The 19,605-nt window shown below is 36.1% G+C and overlaps 1 protein-coding gene across 3 annotated transcripts in view; it reads left to right on the top strand.

Moving 5' to 3' along the window:
- The window catches only part of LOC111419692 (uncharacterized), a 29,838-nt gene extending 10,866 nt beyond the window's left edge, over positions 1-18,972 (top strand). For all 3 annotated transcript variants that reach the window (XM_071200566.1, XM_071200565.1, XM_071200564.1), the window contains exon 7: positions 18,673-18,972. In XM_071200566.1, coding sequence (XP_071056667.1) covers positions 18,673-18,861 — 189 coding nt within the window. In that variant the 3' untranslated portion in view covers positions 18,862-18,972. The remainder of the gene's footprint in view (positions 1-18,672) is intronic.
- The last annotated feature ends 633 nt before the right edge of the window (positions 18,973-19,605 follow it).

Here is a 19,605-nt window from a genome sequence, read left to right as displayed (position 1 = left end):
TCATGTATTGTTCAGGTGCCTTGTCTTCCATGAATTGTTTAATTAGGAATCTCCGCAGTTTCAACGCCCTTGTGAATTCTACATTCCACCATGGGCAGAATAAATATTCGTCCAACCCCTGTACAGGTGGATTTCCTCCGTGCATCCTCAATACCTCCTTTGAAATCTGTGAGTGTGTTACCCTCTCCAGAAACAATTAGGCCTTCCACGTGTTATTGGAACTTTCCCCATTTTGTAATCCTCTTCATTCAAGTTGGCTTGATATGAAGGAGCAGTTCTAAACGTTGCTAAAATAGGAAAATGATCACTTCCTAGTGTATCGTCAAGAGTGTCGCATAAAGTTTCCATTGTCATGTCTGGAGAGCATATTACAGAACTTATTACCTCCTCTTACTTCTTATTACCAGATATCTGCCTGAACCAGAGAAATTTCGTTTTCGATCCAAGACTGCCGTTCAGGCAGTACAATCTGGTATCGAGAATTAATCACCGATAGTGATCCCGCCAAATCTGACGGCATGGGTAGCACAGTATCAGTGCTTATAATGTCTTCCGCAGCCCATTGGTGACATGTCGGAACAGTTTCGAGCATATTGCTTAAATCTGTAAATGGTTGTTGTTGTAACTTTGGGTAATTATTACACTAATGAATGGTTAACAAACTATTTTATTCAGTTATTATAAATGTAAAACACTCTGTACGATGTGTATTAATTGATGCCATGTCAGTAAGTGAGTATGTGTGTGTGAGTTGTAAGCATTTGCTATTTCTACCTAGGTGGCGCCTCTGATACATTTTCAAATATAAATCACAACAATGTCCCCTCGCATTGTAAAGGTTTAATTTAAGTGGAGAGTTCCGCAGTCTCGTTGAACGACGTAAAACAGGTATTTCGTCTTTTTTCGTGGTCGTTGGTAGCTCTGCTTGAGATTCATCTTCTGACTGAATTCGGGGCTTTTGAACTGGAATTTGAGCCTCCTTGAAACCAGGAATATGTTGTTCTTCTACGGCTCGCTGGGGGTCTGAAACACTTTTTTGATTAGAATTTGTTTTAGGTATTACCTCAGTTTGGATAAAGGTTTTAGCAGTTTTCTGCGGTATATGGCCATTGTATTTCAGTAATTGGTCACGGTGACGGGTACATATTCGTCCATTGAGCAGAATGTTGTAGTGAAGTTTACCGGTTCTTGCCATTACGGTACCAAATTCCATTTCCTTGCAGGATTGTTATAAATTCTTACTTCTACACCTTCACCTTCTTTCAATGGGTAATCCATTTGTTCTTCTAAGGTTTTTCTTTCAGCTTTTACTCGGTTTTTAGTTTTCTTCTAACTAAACCCAATCTTGCTACAATGTTTCTTCCAAACATTAATTCCGCTGGGCTCACTTCTGTGATGGTATGTGGTGTCTTTGGATATTGCATCAAAAACCTTTGTAGACTCAGCGTAAAATCGGTGCCTTCACGCAGCTGGTTGCGTAATCGTTTGAACTTTCCTCTCCGCTTGTCCATTGGTAGCAGCATGGTAAGGAACAGTGACTTTATGAACAATACCATTTGATTTTAGAAATTCTTCGAATTCTCTTGATTTGAAATTAGTTCCATTATTAGAAACTAATGTATAAGGCAGTCCAAATCTAGCAAATATTTCTCTTCGCATCCCTATAGTTTTAGTTGAAGTTATCGTCTTTGTTGGAAACGCTTCGATCCACTTTGTATAGGCCTCTACCAACACAAAAATGTATTTTCCATGGAAAGGTCCAATATAGTCAACGTAGACTTTCTACCAAGGTTTAACTGCATTCTCCCAGGGATGTACAATTACTTTTATCGGGTCATTTCTTATTTCTGCGCATTGAATGCAAGCGTGTGCTAGTTCTTCAATATCTTTATCAATCCTCGGCCACCACACATGGCTTCTTGCTAAAGCATTCATACGCGATGTTCCCACATGTGTTGAGTGTAACTCGTCCAATATATTCCTACGCAATGGCTTAGGAATTGCTACTCGGATACCTTTTAGCAGACATCCGTCTTGGACTGAAAAGTCAATAATTTTTCCATATGGTAATTGAAATTCACTATGTCCCTGTACCGCGCAATAAATGTGTCTAAGGATATCATCCTTCTTCGTTTCCTTCTTGATCTCTTCATGACTTATTGGTAGTATTGCTAGTTGTTTTATTTGAAATATTTCAGCTGAATCCATAAATTTATTCTTATCATTGGTCAGAATTGGAGCCCTTGATAAGTAATCTGCATTTGTATGCAGATGAATGCTATAGGTCTTTCTTGTCCGTCAGACGTGGTGTGTGATATTACAGCTTCCAAACCATACGGTGATGCATCCGTAGCCAAAGTCAAAGGCAATTTATCGTCGAAAGGCAATAAAATTCTTGAACTCACTAGCTCCTTTTTGATACTTTGAAATGATTTCTCACAATTCTAGGCCCACTTAAAACTCGTGTTCTTCTTCAATAAATCGTATATTGGTTGTAGTTTCGGCGACATATTCGGTATGAATCGCTGATAATAGTGTACTAAACCTAAGAAACTTCTAGTCTCGCTCACATTAGTAGGTGTTGGACTTTTAACGATTGCTTCAATTTTGTCGGATGATGTATGTAAATCATATTCATCAATATAATGACCTAAGTATGATATCTTCGATTCAAAAAAACTTGCACTTTTTTTTATTGAGGTGAAGAGCATGTAATCTCAGTCTTTCTAATACCTCTCTTAGTCGTACTAAAAGTTGCTTCTTGGTTCTTCCTCGGATTGCAATGTCCAAGGAAGACAATAAACCGTTGCCAGGCTGCTAGAGCGGTTTTGACTCCAAACATCAGCCTATTGACTCTATAGATTCCTTTATGTGTCAAGATTGCTTGCATCTCAGCACTCTTCTTGTCAACGTCCATATTTCCCTCCGTTTAATTTATGCAATAAATCTTTAACTCGAGGTATTGGATAACAATGCTCTTCTATTACATTATTAATGGTGGTGTTATAAGCAGCACACAAACCGCCGTACCCCACTGAGCGTGGTCCATCTTCTCTATAACTCTTGCTTTTTCCAAGCGTTGTAGTTCCTCTTCCACTTGTTGTTTAAGCGCATATGGCATTTGCGTCGGCTTGTAAGAAATTGGTTGTGTCTCTTCCTTCTTCAATCTGTATTTATAAGTGTAATACGGAATTCGTCCGAGTTCGTCAGATAGGACATCCTTGAATTCTTGTAATATTTCTTGTAACTCATCTTGAGTGTCTCTCAAAGTTGTATGCATATCTATTGCTCGTACTTCTTTTGGAACTGTGATAATTTTTTCCATCCAATGTTGTCCAAACACTTGTTTGAGCCAACTTCTTCCAAATATAACATCAACCTGTTTCTTCAAAATGTAAACTTGACCAGTTGTTGCATAGTTCTTGTATTGTATTGGTACTTCTGCTTTACCAATCGGTTTAATGATTTCGCCAGTGTAGGTGCGTGACTGTACATTCATTGGTTGTAACTGTATACCCGGGCAAAGTTTTTTAAACTGTAAATTTGACATTGTAGAAACCGCAGCACCAGTGTCCAATTCCATATCGCATTTTTTTCTACTTATTTGAATTGGTAGCATTATCTTCTCCACGGATATTGACTTTATGTGCAATTGGTTCACGATATTGTCTTCATCCTCCCCTTCTTCTTCTTTAGGATTTGTATCTTCTGATCCACTGCTGTCCACTTTAACTTGCTTTGATCGCTTTTCTTCTTATTTTTTTGTAAACTTGTAAACTTTTTGCAATTTAAATTATTGTAGGGACAATCCGTGGCACAATTTTTCCGGATTGCATTTACTTGATTTTGTTGGGGCTGCATTAAACTAGATTCTTTTCTACAGATTTCCATTGGTTTCAATTTGCACCATATCCTCGAATTTCGGATCTTTTTGCTGTAATAATCTTTCACGTATTTCAGCGTTTCTCACTCCTCGAATAAATTGAGTTCGTAGATGCGTTTCGTTCGTAGAAGCCTTACATTTTTCGCACGTGAATTCGCAATTTATTGTTAATTTTCGTAATTCGGCCACATAACACTGAATCGATTCGCCTTCTCCTTGTAACCGTGTATTAAATTTGTATTGTTCAGCGATAATGCTGGCTTGTGGCGATAGATAATCTCATAAAAGTTTAATCAGCTGTTCGTATGATTTTGTATTTGGTAAGTCGGGTGCCGTTAATTTTGTAAGGGTTTGATATATCTTGAGATTTAAACGTTCAATTAGAATTTGTACGCAAAGTTACGATTCAGTTGACTTATCCACGCCGCGTAACTGTAAATGATTATCGAGCCGATGTAAATAACAGTTGAAGTCTTCATTGTTTCATCATACTGTTGGACATTGTTTCTCCCGAAAATTGTACGTTGGTTTGAATTTCGTGCACGCATTGTTGTAAGAGCATCTGTTAGTCGTTTCAAAACGTCCTCTATATCCGTCATTTCGTATAATTATTCCACACGCAGTGTAAATGCGCCTTAATATAATTTCAGGAAAAAAACTTGCCTAGAGGGTTGTCAAGGCAGGAAAGGAGGCCCTTGAAACACAGGTGTAAGCTTAGGTGTTTTTAGGGTGTAATTTTGGGGTTTAACGTTTTTAACATTTTTATATCGTAACTTCTGCTCGTCCATGTTTTGTATGGCGTTTCATCTTTTACACTACTACTTGTTCTGTTCAATGTAAACACTGCTGCATTTATTGCCTTTGCCCATAAGTTCTTATTTAATTTTTTACTATGTAATAATGTTCTTGCTGCTTTCACCAAAGTACGCATCTCGCGCTCAGTCCTTCCATTCTGCTGTGGTGTGTACGGACAGGTTTTCTCCTGTATTATCTTTCCTTATTATGGAATATGACTTATCATGTATTGGAGACATGTTTCAACTCTGCATTTACAAACTCCAAATTTTTAGATATTTTTTACCAAAATGAAGCATTTTGCTTCATTAATAATTTTCTAGTGTGTGGTATATCTTAAAACACGAGTCCAAACACAGTCCAGCTTCACAATCAGGGCACCAGTAAATTGTTTCCTTCCTGCGTCCACGTTTGTAGCAAACAACACATCTTTTTTGCGGCTTAGCTTTCTGTTGAGTTGGAGGAATTCTTTCAATAAAATGATGATCAGTAAGTCTTGATAAATTTTTATCTTGAGAATGTCTCCCTGGAACCTTTCTTTGGACCTCGTTTGCATATTTCGCAAAAATTTGTTCTACTAGTTGAACTCGAAATTTTAAATGATTGACTTTTTGTTGTTTATTTCGTTTGTAAATGATGAAACTATTTAGTATACTAAGATTTAGTAACCTTCTAAATAGTTTTATATATCATTTATGTATTTTTTTTTCTTTCCAATAAATAGGCTTCTAACTAACATTTGATCCTTCAAATCCACTCCACCCATATTTTTGTTGTAATCTATGACACTAACAGGTTTTGTAACTTCTCTATTCCTTTTTATAATACCAGTTTCTTGCCCGTGATATGTCGAAATCATTTTGTTTTTTTTATTATAGGGGGTATGTTTTTCCTATTTAGGCGTAGCGTTCCCACACAATCTGTACCCCACGTCTTCAACTGTTTCGCTAGTTCTACGGAATTATAAAAGTTGTCCATCCATAATGTATGGCCTTTATGTAGTAATGGTTCAACAAGCTGTAGAACAATTTTACAGGTATTTGTCATATTTGGCGTAAGGAGTGGTGATGTAAATTCGCAATCTTTTCCGGTATTTTTTTTCGGTATCCAGTTGTTGATTCGCAAAGTTCATATGTCTTTAGCCCAAATTGGGCAGATTTCAGTGGAATAAATTGTTTGAAGGACAATCTTCCTTTTCACAATGTAAGGGGGAAGGAAGAACATTTCTAACATCGTAACATTTCTTCCACTGAAATGTTACGTCCAGGTAAATAATATTTTTGCAATACATTATTCAAATGCTTTATTACAGGATAAATTTTAAATAATTTCTTTGCGCCTTCAAAAGCATTGATGGTGTCATTGTCAACAAAGTGAAGAAAATTGGTAATTGATTCAAATCTATCCAAAGCCATTATTTTGTTAAAGATGGGGTGGGGTACACCCATTCAGCAACTTTTTCCGCCTCCTACGGCTTCTCTACTTTACCCATTACCAAATCGTAATACCCTTTGGCTTTCAATACAACTTGTATCTGGAACTTCTATGTGGACCAATTTTCTCCATTAAATTTAACGGACGATGTCCCTTGTTCAGTCATTTTTTTTTCTTCGGACGTATTCTTGCGAGCCTGGGCCCATAACCTGTTAAACAAACAGCAATTGTCGGGCGTTTAAATGTTTATTTATTACAAAGCACGAACTTCTTTAACAATAATAATTCACTATACTAATGATAAACCGTTAACTACTTCTAACTGCCTTTTTCTTGCTTTCTTAACTGTCAATATACATAACCAACCATTACCCGTTAACACTAAAAAGAACTATATTCTCCGAAACTCCCTAACTTAACAAGAAAATCTAAAAGAAGTTCCATAGTAAATGTCCAAAATCTTCTTTAAAAAAAATTAAACATACCTTTTCAGTTTCTCTTTATTCTTTTTTATATCGGATATTGTTGATGTTCCTACTCCGTATTTATTTGTCAACACTTTTGTATTTTCACCACGGAGTCTTTCTAATATATCGGACTTTTGTTTTATTGTTAGTGCAATATGTGTTCTTCTAGAATGTTTTCTTCATTGTAATACATATTGTCACACTAGTTAGCAAACCTCGTAACTCCCAAATGACAAAATTTGTAGGAAACAAATAAATTTATCTATCTTTACAGTTTTTTCAACAAGAACAGTCTCTATTCATATGTGTAACTGTAAGTAGCTAGTTTATCAGTTATATCAATATTTTTAAAGATCCATACAATACTTAGGTGTTACAATGTAGTTACGAGGTTTTTCTCTTAATAATTTAATAATTTCTCTTTATAATTTGGTGGTACATCTTCTTCTATTTGAATTGTTTCTGATATTCTCGGTATACGATTCGATGTTCAATACGTGATCCCCCATGATCAGTGATGGCAACAATCATTGGATCCTCATACAAGTTTCGGTCCAAATAAACATCGGAGAAAGGTTAGTACCTATTTCTGAAGCAGTTATATCGATAGTAAAACGATGGGTTGCGGTAATAGGAGAGATGGTGATTCCTTTCAGGACAATGTTACAAGGTTCAATATTCGCTTCAAAAAGACCTCTGAATTTATCATATGAGCGATAAATCTGCGCCGGTGTCAATTAAAGCCGTAAAGTTCCGTTCATTAATGCATATTTGAATTATGTTATTTGATTTTCTACTAGAACAAAAGGTTATGCTTCTTCGTTTATCTATCGCGGTTTTGGTAAATCAATTCGAAATATCATGACCATTCTTAGCAGTTTTTGCATTTGAGATTTGAAGATCTTTCATCGTTGCAATTTACACGATGAAAATGATTCACTTTGCGAATCTTACTAGCAGAAGCTTCCGAATTTCCTGACACGCGACAGTTTGCTTGTACGTGTCCTAACTTGCCGCACCGATAGCATTTTATATTAGATTTACTAGAGGACGAGGCGGTTTCTTTAGAATATGGTCTCTTAAGTTGTACACGTTCATGTAGGTTAATTTTCGAAAATAAAGAAACAAAAACAAGTAATTCGAAAATTGTTTGACAATTGCAATAGTAGCAGCATCTCGTTCCGGATTCTCGGAAATTCCATTCTACTAAATCAACTTCGGACCAATTCGAGCGTAATTTTTTTAATTTGGCGGCTTTCTCATGAACATACATTTCGTAAGTATTTGTGTTAGAACTCTTATATGATGCAGCTTCTTCGAGTAAGCGGCCTAATTTTCGTTTAGAATGAAATGCTTCGATAAAATCTTTAGAAAAGTTTTCCAATCGCGACTCTCTGGCGACCAACGTTCGAACCATAATTTCCCACTATGTAATAAATAACGTCCGATCCTAGCAAGTATTTGAATATCGCACCACGCAAAATCATTTCGAATCGATTCTACTTGACTCACCCATTTAACGGCGTCATCTGTTTCTGGTCGAAAAAAAGGCAAATCTATTTTTTCGGCGCCAGATCTCTGTGTCTGCAAAGCTTTTATTAGAGTTGTTAGAACTATTTCTAACTCACCAGGTGTAGATTCTGTCTCACTTCTGATGTTAAATATAAGGAATAATATCGCCCAGAACTCAATAATATTAATATTACTCTTTTTTTCAAACTATTTTAATATAACACCGTTAACATAAAAATAATAATCTTTAATAAAATAATGCACGATGTGTATAACGCCGTACTCCAACGGCAACTGCCGGTCGGTGCACAGCCAGACAACAACACGTGTCTCCAGATAAATCCTTTATCTCTCTCACTTCTTTCGGTTATTCTCTAACACTATATAACCCTCCTGATCTAAAGTTATAGTACTATTATTTTTGTCAATATTAATTCTCATACCCAAAATTTGTTTTGCTTCTCCAAGATCTTTAATCTTAACCTTCCATTAGGCGCGCGGTCTGACGGAACGCCGTTAGTCGCTATGGGTCTGTCAGACCCAATTCAGTAAATATATAACTTTTGTGATTTTTTTATGATCAACAACAACTTCTTTTTCTGGGATACACACAGTGTTCTAAAATAAATAATTTACCAATTTTATTTAGACAAATTGAAAAAATAAAAAACCATTTTAACAGGCAAAAATTTATTAAGGTACTTTTCTCAATTGATACTGCCTACAATAAACAAAAATTATTCACTATCTGTTTCTTCCACTGTTTTTTCTTCTAAACAATTCTGGCATATTGTTCTTACGTGTCGACTTAAACACAAATAAACATTACATTTTTCGCACATGTACTTTGTTTTTGCATCTTTTTTCGTTTCTTTATAACACGGTTCACATCGTTTTCTTTTTCTTGTTTGTGTGCTGGTTCCAGGTTGTTCCTGTCTGGGTGGGGCTTCGGGCTTATGTTTTGCTAATAACACTTTCAATTCGACGGGCAAATTTGGTATTTGCGATCTTCTTTCTAGTTGCCCTGACAGCAGACTAAAAACTAATTTTTTGATATATTCTCTTCGAGAAATATATTCTTTTCCATTCCCCAAGTGAATTACTCGCGAGTTGATTGCTGCCACATTTAACATGTGATAGAAAATCACCATGGGCCACCTTCTTGTCGATCTGGCTACTTTGTGTGTAGCGCAGAGTTTATCTGCAACGTCGACACCCGACTTGGTACTGCTGTAAAAATCTATTATTTCGGGCTTTTTCGCAGTATCATCGGCCACTTCATCACAGGAAACATGTAGACTTGATAGCAACACAACAGTTCTACCCTTCTTCGGACAATAAGAAACAAGAGTTTCGTTTTTGGAAAAACCAAACACACTGCTATATCGTAGGCGATTTTTTGGTGTAATAAAATTCGTCTTTAATTCTCTTCTGTTCTTTCGAATAGTTCCCACGTACGACAGCTTTTTACTTTCAAGTGGTTTCACAAGCTTCAGACTCGTGAACCAGTTGTCTGCCGTAATGTTCCTTCTACTGCCATAAATTGATTCAACAAGTCGCAGGACAATTTTTCCGATGAATTTCCTTTCCTGAATGGGCCTTCTGGTTGTAGGCCGCAGTATATTTCCATGAATGCGACATAAAACAATTTTGCATCGCATAAACTAAAAATTTTTATACCATATTTTGAAGGTTTTGGTGGTATATACTGTCGGAAGCCACAACGTCCACGAAAAGCAGGAAGCATTTCATCTATAGTCACATTTTGACCGAGATGATAATGCGATTTGCAATTTTCGTTGAACAAGGTGAATACTTCTCGTATGGCCGACAACTTGTCAGTTCCATTCCTTTGTCTTCGTGTAGACCTATCATCAAAATGAATGCACCTTATAAGAATACGAAATCGTTTCTCTGACATAGCCATTCTAAAAATGTCAATTCCTAGCCCATCAGTTGCCCAAAAATCAGAAACATTTTGGTGACTTCCTCGAAATACTCCTGCCAGATATAAGAGCGCAAAGAAATTTTCTCGCACACTCTCGATATATTTATTGGTGTTTTCAACAATAATGGCTAGTATGTTATTGTCAAAAAATAGTTTCCAACAATCTAGTTCAGTGTTGGCATATTTTGCTTGCCTTCCGACGACGCCAGGCAATTTGACTAAAATATTGTGGGGTCGTGTTTGAGTCTGTTTCCAGGCCCTTTTCCTCCACTTTGTACCATCTCTAGCTATAATTATTTTTGTGAATCAACTAACTTTATAAAATTTTGACTTACCAATATAAAAATCAACGTCTTGGTCAGCATCCTCTTCATCACCTTCTTCTTCACTATCGATGTCGTGATCAGTATCAGAATCGACAAGTCTTTTTTCCACATAATCTTCAATTTCTGACTCATCCGATTCCTCAAAATTTTTGTCAACAATACCTACGTCTTCCTCAATTTCTTCAAAAGTCAGCTGATTCAATTCTTCAATCTCGGCAGGGTTATCAAAATTGAAATGTTTCTTATCCATTTTTGTGAACACGAACACGAAATTAAAAAAAAATAAGTTCAAAATGCGAAACACTCGAGCGAAAGACTTCGTACAACTGTGACGCGGTTAGTCACTATGGGTCTGGCAGACCCAAGTCGGCACATGCCAACACATTTCAAGAATTTTAACCGCAATAAAACACGACCGGGGTATAAAACGCAGGTAAACCATTCTTAGAATATCCCTCTGAGATGTCACAAACCGACAATGGTGTAACTATAATGGTTTTCCAACAATTACCAAATAAAAATGCTATGGGTCTGTCAGATCCACAGCGACTAACGGAGGGTTAAACACAGAAGCCAATTTAGCCTTTAAAAATACAGTTGCCGAATTATCGTTTGAAAAAACAAAAAAATCGTCTACATACAAAGTAGTTAACCCATTACCCTTTTTAAAATAAACACAAGGCTCAATTTTTGATCTTTCATATCCCAAATTTTCTAATACCTCATTTACTTTGTCATTTCAAGCTTTGGACGATTGTTTAAGTCCGTATATTGCCTTTTTATGTTTTAAAACTTTTCCCTTTATACCACAATTAAATCTCTGGTAATTTCATGAATATTTCCTCATTTAACTGACCATTTAAGAAAGCTGTTTTAACATCTAAATGACCAATATTTAAATTAAATTGTACTGAAAGTCCAATAAGTAATCTTAATGTAGCATGCCGCACCACAGGAAAAAAAGTTACATGTAGTCTACTCCATACTTTTGCGTGAAACCCCTTGCCACTAGTACCGCACGATATTTAATTTGCCCATCACTATATGATTTTGTTTTAAATACCCACTTACAATCCACTACACTTCCTTTATGAGACCCATTAACTACTTCCCATGCTTGATTCTCCTAAAGTACTGTAGTTCCTCTTCTATGGCTTCCTTCCACCTTTCCCAATCAGGTCGATTCTTGGCTTCACTTATCGTTTCAGGATCCTCACTAATTTCTTTTCCTGCTGTACATAAATAAGTGACAGAATCTTCATAATTTTTCGGTTTCGGAACTCTAGAAGATCTTCTCACTTCTTCTGTTTCCCTTTGGTTTTCATCTGTCACATTTTCAATGTTTGCCAACTGTTCTTCTGTCTTCCTGGTTTCTTCTTTTTCTTCTGGATTTTTATCCCCCACTGAATTCGTAGTTTCTTCTTCTGATTCATCATTGTTCATAAAAATATCCAGTTTCATACTCAGATCTTCAGTTATCTTTACATCTCGGCTAATGATAATACAATTATTTTCTTTATCATATAATCTATAACCCTTAACATTTTCTGAATAACCAACTAGAAAAACCTTTTTTGACTTTTTGTCCCATTTGTGACGTTTTTCTTTTGGTATGTGTACCATTACCGAACTACCAAATATTCTTAATTTACTCACATTTGGTTTCTTTCTCATCCACAATTCAAAAGGAGTTTGACTGTTTAAACCAGCCATCAAAGTCCTGTTTGTAAGGTAGACCGTAGTATTCACTGCTTCAGCCCAAAGTTTTGTTTCTAATTTCATCAAATAGAAGACATCTAGCTTTTTCAACAATCGTTTTGTTCAGGAGTGTATGTGTTTGTTTTTTGATGTAATATACTATATTTCTTCAACAAATTATCAAACTCATTATTGCAAAACTCTTTTCCATTATCGGTTCGGAAAAGAAAATAAAGTTCTTTTTCTTTTGATTTTCAACAAAATTCTTAAACTCTTTAAACTTTTCTTGTTTTCAAGAAATAAACGAACACCATTCGACTATAATCATCCTCCAATACTAAATAGTATTTCGAACCTCTCAAAGATATTACCTCCATCGGTCCACATAGATCACCATGTATAACCTCCAATTATTTCGTTGCTCGATTACCTTTGTTCTTAAATGGCAATCTTGTTTGTTTCCCTTCACAACATACTTGACAGTTTGATATTTGCTCTATTGTACCTTTATTATTATTATTGCTGCCGGACTGAGGAGAGCGGCCCCTCTCGTTACCGCCACCTATAAGATCTATTGTAACTTTAGCCTTTGGAGGGCCAACGTCCTTAATGAACCTTTATATTGTCCTGAGGTGTTGAACCTTTATGTTGGTAGGTAACAGGGGAGTTTTACCGAAAATGTAGTGTCTTAGACGGCCTCTGGCGACGCAATTACACAGTATATGTTCAGCAGTTTCTGACTCGACAAGTTTGATCCTCAGCTTGTCCAATGTGGAAGAGGTGGTATTTTAGGGGCGCATGGCCGGTCAGGTAGCCTGAGAGCGTGCTTAGATCCCCTTTGCTGAGGCATAAAACCTCTTTGGTTTTGTTTTGCGACGGAGTTATCATACCCTTCGCTTGTCTGTGACCTGGGAGTTCTTCCCAGCGTAAGGCTATCTTTGAAACCTCCCAGTTGTTGATTATTTGTTTTAGGTGGCTTTTTTATAGTCCACAACCAGGTTGGAGTCCAATGAAGGGCGTGTTCGCTGCCTCTTTGGCCAGCTTGTCGGCCTTCTCATTGCCCTCAATGTTGCTGTGACCTGGAACCCACCATAGGGTAACATCATTGCCCCTAGCGAGTTCTCTCAGGTTGTTGGTACACTCTCTGATCAGTGCGGAGTCACACGTGTAGGCCTGAATTGCCTTTAAGGCGGCCCGACTGTCTGTGAAAATGTTTATGGATGCACCTTTTTGTCCCTTCTGTAGGTTCAAAGCGATGCAGAAGTTTATAGCAAGAACTTCTGCTTGGAAAATTGTTAAGTCCGAGCTGAGGGGCAATTTGGTCCACTGATGCCCATACCTACTCCAAATCTTACTGTCTTTGAAGCATCGGTGTACCAGGCTAGGGCTCCTCTTTTTAGTTGAGGCCCGCCCTTCGCCCAATCATCCCTGCTTCTAAATGTGACCTTATACGGCTGGCAGAAATTGTATTCCGTCGGTATGAGGTCCGTTTTAATTTCAATCAGGTGATTTAGACATGGGTCCTTGAGGATCTCGAGGTGTCCTCTGAGGTTACCCTGCATCAACTTGAGTGAAGAAACTGTTTTCAGTGATAAGGCACTTAAGGCTGCCTCCTTTTGTATATATAAATGGAGCGGTGTGAGACCGAGTAGGGCTTCCAAAGCAGCCGTCGGACAGGATCTCATTGCACCCGTTATGTTAAGACATGCTAACCGCTGGATTTGTGCCAGCTGATGTTGTGCTATGTTATGTTTTGTTTTTGGCCACCAAACCAATGAGGCGTAGGCGACCATAGGTCTGATTATTGCTACGTAGGCCCAATGAGCCATTCGTGGTTTGAGATCCCAGTTCCTTCCTAGGAGCCTGCGGCAGATCTGGTTTGCCATGATGGCTCTTTTCTTCACCTTATCTAAGTGTGAGTTCTCGTTTAGTTTACTGTCTAGTATTACCCCTAGGTATTTAGCTTCTGTTTTGAGATTAATAGTTCTGCTTTCCATGGAGGGTGCTTTTATTTGTAGCTTCCTTCTCCGAGTGACAAGCTGAGCCCATTACTCCTACACCAAGAACCTTTACAATCCATACCATCAACTATCCCGCTGCTCATTAGCTTTAGGTCCTTGTAGTTGTGATGACCAAATCTACGATGCCATATCTCTCCCGTTACTGCGAAAAATAAACTACCTACTGATTTATTAAGATTTAACTTATACACATTATCAACTAAGCTTGCTATAGCAACTCCTAGTTTATTGTATATTCAACAACCTTTTTCATTAAATCGCACTTCATTGCCTTGTTTAACTAATTGGCTTACCGATAACCGATTTGTGGTTAATCCCGGAACATAGTGAACTTTGTTTACAGTTATATCAAAAGTTTTTTTTAACAACTGTCGTGATTTTAAAGAATAATAATAATAATTTTAATAATTTTAAGTTTATATGGCCCATCCTGTTGTTTCCCTGTATAAATTTCAACGAATTCATCAAACACTTTTCGAATAGGAGCAAGATTATCAATTGCAATCCGAGCTTTTCTGCCCCGAAAGTCATCTAACCTCATTGCACGAAGCAATAAATAAAATCTCCTTTCACTCATTGTAGCTCTGAAGCATTCAACACATGTGCCGTCACTAGCCCATAATTTATTCAACTACAAGTGATTTGCCTCCTTCAGTCCTGCCATGTAAAGCGAACCCAGGACAGCAGAAATTTCGTGAAAAGCTGTTGGAACACAATCTCTAGATCGAGTATATTTTTCACGAAGTTTTTCCAAATTATAATTTGTGCAATACAAAAAATAAAGTTACTATTGGTGACTATTGGTGACTACTATTGGTGACTATTGGTGACTAATGGTCTCGCCAGAAAAAAATAATTTCCACGTCTCTAAAATTGTTTTCGTATTTTTAGCAGGAGATTTACTCCTGGGAGATGAGCGACTAGGTTTTTTCTGCTTATCTTAACAGACGCCCTCCTATAAAAAAATAGCTTAGACCACTTGTTTGTATTGTTCCTTCCTAAATAGCAATCACGTGTCATTTCTAGCTCTTCTTCATCAAAATCACTTTGTTCGGTGTCGGTAGTGTGTAAACTATGCTCACTATCACAATCACTTTCTAATGAATCCACACATGTTTTATACTGAAATAAACTTACTTGAGAATGAAGAACTTTTCGAACTGAATGATAAACACTTACTTGAATTAAACTGAACTTTATTTTACTATTTGGAGTTAATTAATAACATTTGAGAAATAATGCTAGAGAAGAACATTACGAACGAAGTTTTAACACGGCTTAGTTTTACAATATGTTCATCTTTTTCCTTTTAACAAAACCCGAAAATTCTTGAACTGGTACACAAAAAAAAACTCGTCTAGAGAGGGAACACAATACAAGAAAACTGAATATGAATTACAAAATATAAAGAAAGAATAAACAAATCGGTTCTTTTAATAAAGATAGACTTAAAATTAACAACACGGCTTTCAGGATTGTTGTCGTCCAAAACTTTTCTACACATATATTTTTTGAATGAGTAAATGATATAAACAATATTACTGAAAGAAATTGCAATAATTGTAAAAAAAACAAATAAATAAACATAAATATGCACTATACTCACTCAATAATGATTGCGCTTCTTCATACAACGCCCTTCCCATCTCAGCAAGTTTTCTGCCGCGACTAGGAAACATTTTCAATTAGAAAGAATAAGAAAAATCTCTGACTCGATTGGTCGCGCGTGAGAGAAGCTGTCACACTTAACCCTTTGGGTACTGAATTATTTAAAGAGTATCATACATCTGAAACGTATTTAATTTGTTGCTATCTGAAGTAGTATGATAATGCAATATTTTGTATGTAACAAATTGTTTATTTTAATTTAATACATAGTTTAAATAAGATATAAGTTTATAATAATTACAGAATAATAATGATAAATAAAACAAACAAAAATAATAACAAGTAGTTTTCAACTAACAACTAAATATATCAAAAAGAAAATTACTAATAATTTTGCAAAGTGTGATATTTTTCGAAACATGTTGGTAAATGCAGAGGTACTTGGTATTGTTTGCACTGCCAGGTAGTTTCACTTCTAACTTTGTTTTTATAACAAACTCGGCATGTTTTTGTAGGGTGTTGTTTGGACTCTGTTGATGGAATATTCTCTGGAAAGTGTGCCCAGGTTTATGCCTGTAAACGGTATGGTGTATCACTATGCGAAGGACGACCACGGCAATTATAATTTGGCAGTGACACTTGCTCTAATAGTTCTTCTGCAATATTCAGCCGATATGATACAACGCCAGAGGTTTTTGTGCTGTTTATTTTAGAATATATGACGTGTGCATTATAAATAGCCATGTCTAATAGATAAAATGCCATTGTCTTATATCCCTTTACACACTTTCTCATAACAGGGAAGCACGCTAGCATTTGGTCATGTTTATCAACACCTCCCATGCCTTTATTATAATCAACAATGCATGAAGGTTTGATAATATTTTCAAAATTGCCATCCTTTAGTTTTCGCCTTTTGCCTGTATCTACCATTCCAACATTTGCATGTTTTGTGCTAAGCATATACACGTCTTTTCTGTCCTTCCATTTCAATGCCAATAAACCACGACAGGATAACATTCTATATTCCCCTTTCTTCAATTTGAATGAAGCAAGCTGTTTTGGCATATGCTTTCTGTTTTTTCGGACAGTTCCAACGACATTTGTATTTTGGTTTTGTAAAACAGAAAATAATTGTGGCGATGAACACCAATTGTCCATGTATAATGTGTAGCCTTTATTTAGAATTGGTTGCGCCACTTCCATGACTACACTCTCTGAAGCAGGTATATCAACACCCTGTACTTTATCTTTGCCTACGTATATTTTGAAACGCATGCAGTAGCCAGATGAAGATTCACAAAGTTTATATATTTTGATGCCAAATCGAGCTCGTTTTGATGAGTTGAATTGAATATAACTCAATCGTCCCTTGAACTTCATCAGAGATTCATCAATAGATACTTCATTATTAGGAGTATATAGATTAGAGAATGTATTATTGAGATAATCTACTAAATTTCTAATTTTTCTTATTCTATCATTTTTACTTATTATTTCATTATCTGTAAAATGCAGAAAACTTGAAATGTCAAAAAACCTATCCCGAGGCATTGTGTTTGCGAAAATTGGTGTATTTATAATATTTCGTTTAGACCAATACATATGTAACTTTGATTTCTTTACTTGGGACATCAAAATGCATAACGCAATATATGCTTTCATTTCATCAGAACTTACAGGAAACCATCTTTGATTCCTTTTCTTGACAAAACCTTCTTTTTCTATTTTTTGTCTAGCATACCTATTTGTTTCTTCTGTTATAATATCCCAAAAACTTTGAGTGAGCACTTGGTGTAAGACATTCAATGGCGAAGGACTATCACTTACTCTTCGCAGGCAAATAGGATTGATTCCAGCAATATCGGAAAATTGTTTTATATTAGGTATATTTTCTGTTTCATTCCAAACCCATTTCTCCTGAAATGGTTGATCAGATGACTCACTATCACTACTCGATAAGAGTCTGTTGCGTCTTCGTCGTATGGGTTGTATGTCGCTATCACTATCATCTTCCAATTCGTTATTGTCTTCACTTTCCATTTCACTAATTGACGCATCTCTATCAAATTCTTCATTTTCTCGTTCATTATCACTTTCGAATAATGCAGTTTCAATATCTGACATTATGGAAGAGATAAAATATAACTAAATATCGTCAAACAATCTCAGTTTTTTACTCGCAAAGCAATAGCGTTAGGTGCTAGTGACAACTAACAAAAACAAAACCAAAAACATAAAACAATCATCACAAATTAGCGCACGGCAAACTCAAATCGTTTTTACAGCCCTACTGCGCATGCGCCGCGCGTTCCCCGGCACCCGTTTAGCTTGCGTTATTTGAAATGACGAGTCGGACTCGTCAAATGTTATTACGCCAAAATTTGCGCATGACGAGCGTGAGTCGTCAAATGTACCCAAAGGGTTAAGACCCGTACAGACACATTTAGTAATTTGACTCTATTTTTTCGGTCGAGTAGCGTACTCCCACTACTCACAACTGCCACTAAACACGTGCGTACGTATAAATTTAGTTTAGTGTATTGCGCGCGATGACGTCGTCTGTTCATCTTGAGTACCACTAAAGTGTCTTGAGCATATTAAATGTGGACAGTTGCCATCTATTAAACGTTCCAGTGGTAAGTGGCTACTCGCTACTCGACTAAATTACTAAACGTGTCTGTAGGGGCCTTTACGGACAACTTTACCGGCGCTGACAGTAGACTGAGAAGTGGGGAGAGATAACAAGACGTCTAACTTATACCCAAAATTCTAAATCTCCGATAGGAGCAAGGATACACCCCTATGACAACAATAAATATTCCTTTTATTAATTAATCGATTTATATAGAGAAAATCTCACATAACGACCAATGATGGGTTAAAACTATCTCTTTAGATAATAACAAAATAATATTGAAGTAATACATATAAGTATTGAAAATCTAAGCTGATTGTTATTTTGTATTTCTCCTTTTAGGTGTATTTCTATAACATTCATTCATGGAAAAAATTCGATATACGCAAATATGATCAATCCATAATAGTTGGTAAACATCCCATAATAAACATAGACGTACGTGAATCGGCCGGAGAAAGAAAATTTTATGTCGCATCAAGTTTTAATATAAACGAAGTGATAGGTTGTACTATAATTAATTTAAATTAATTTCGTCTCGTTAATTTTAAAGAATTGCTCTTAATTGTAATCTTGTAATTTGTCAGTTGTAAATTTTCTTTTTGATAAAAATAATAAATTATATTCATTTTTTAAAAGACATATCTAATTTTTTCTTTCTTAATGTTGAATGCCAAAAGAAACTAATCCTCAACTGACATCGAAATGAATTGATATAGTTTTAAATGTACATACAATCATAATTCATCTTATTAAACAACAGCATAAAATAACAACAGATAAAATTATTAATTATTAATTTATTTATTTATGGCTTTGCGGGATCCTAGCCCATCAGGACCACCATCTATATCATGGTTATGTAATATTCACCAATACATCAGATCGCAATATTAGACCTTACCAAAAATTCATATATAATGTAAAGAACATTGAACAGGTTACAACTCAATACATGAACGATGTTAATAGGCAAAACAAAACCACAGGCAAGCAACGCATTAATAAGTCTTGGGCGGCATTTCTCATGAAATTTGCAACTCAACAATATGTGATTCAGATCCGCAAATTCTGCTCCACATTCTCAGGTCGGAGATGACAAAATCTTAATCTTATACAAATGAGATGGAAAACGACCGTGCCCAAATTTCATTTAGTAGCTGAAAACCTACGAGACACCTCAACCCCCATGTACCACTGCCAAAACAAGACAGTAGGATGTATAACGGCATATTGTGTTATTCTTTTATTATAGTATGCTCTCCAGTGTAAAGC

This window comes from Onthophagus taurus, chromosome 11 (genome assembly GCF_036711975.1).
Source record: "Onthophagus taurus isolate NC chromosome 11, IU_Otau_3.0, whole genome shotgun sequence".
Classification (NCBI taxonomy): domain Eukaryota; kingdom Metazoa; phylum Arthropoda; class Insecta; order Coleoptera; family Scarabaeidae; genus Onthophagus; species Onthophagus taurus.
The sequence above is the reverse complement of the archived record's forward strand: the minus strand, read 5'-3'. Positions and strand labels throughout refer to the sequence as shown.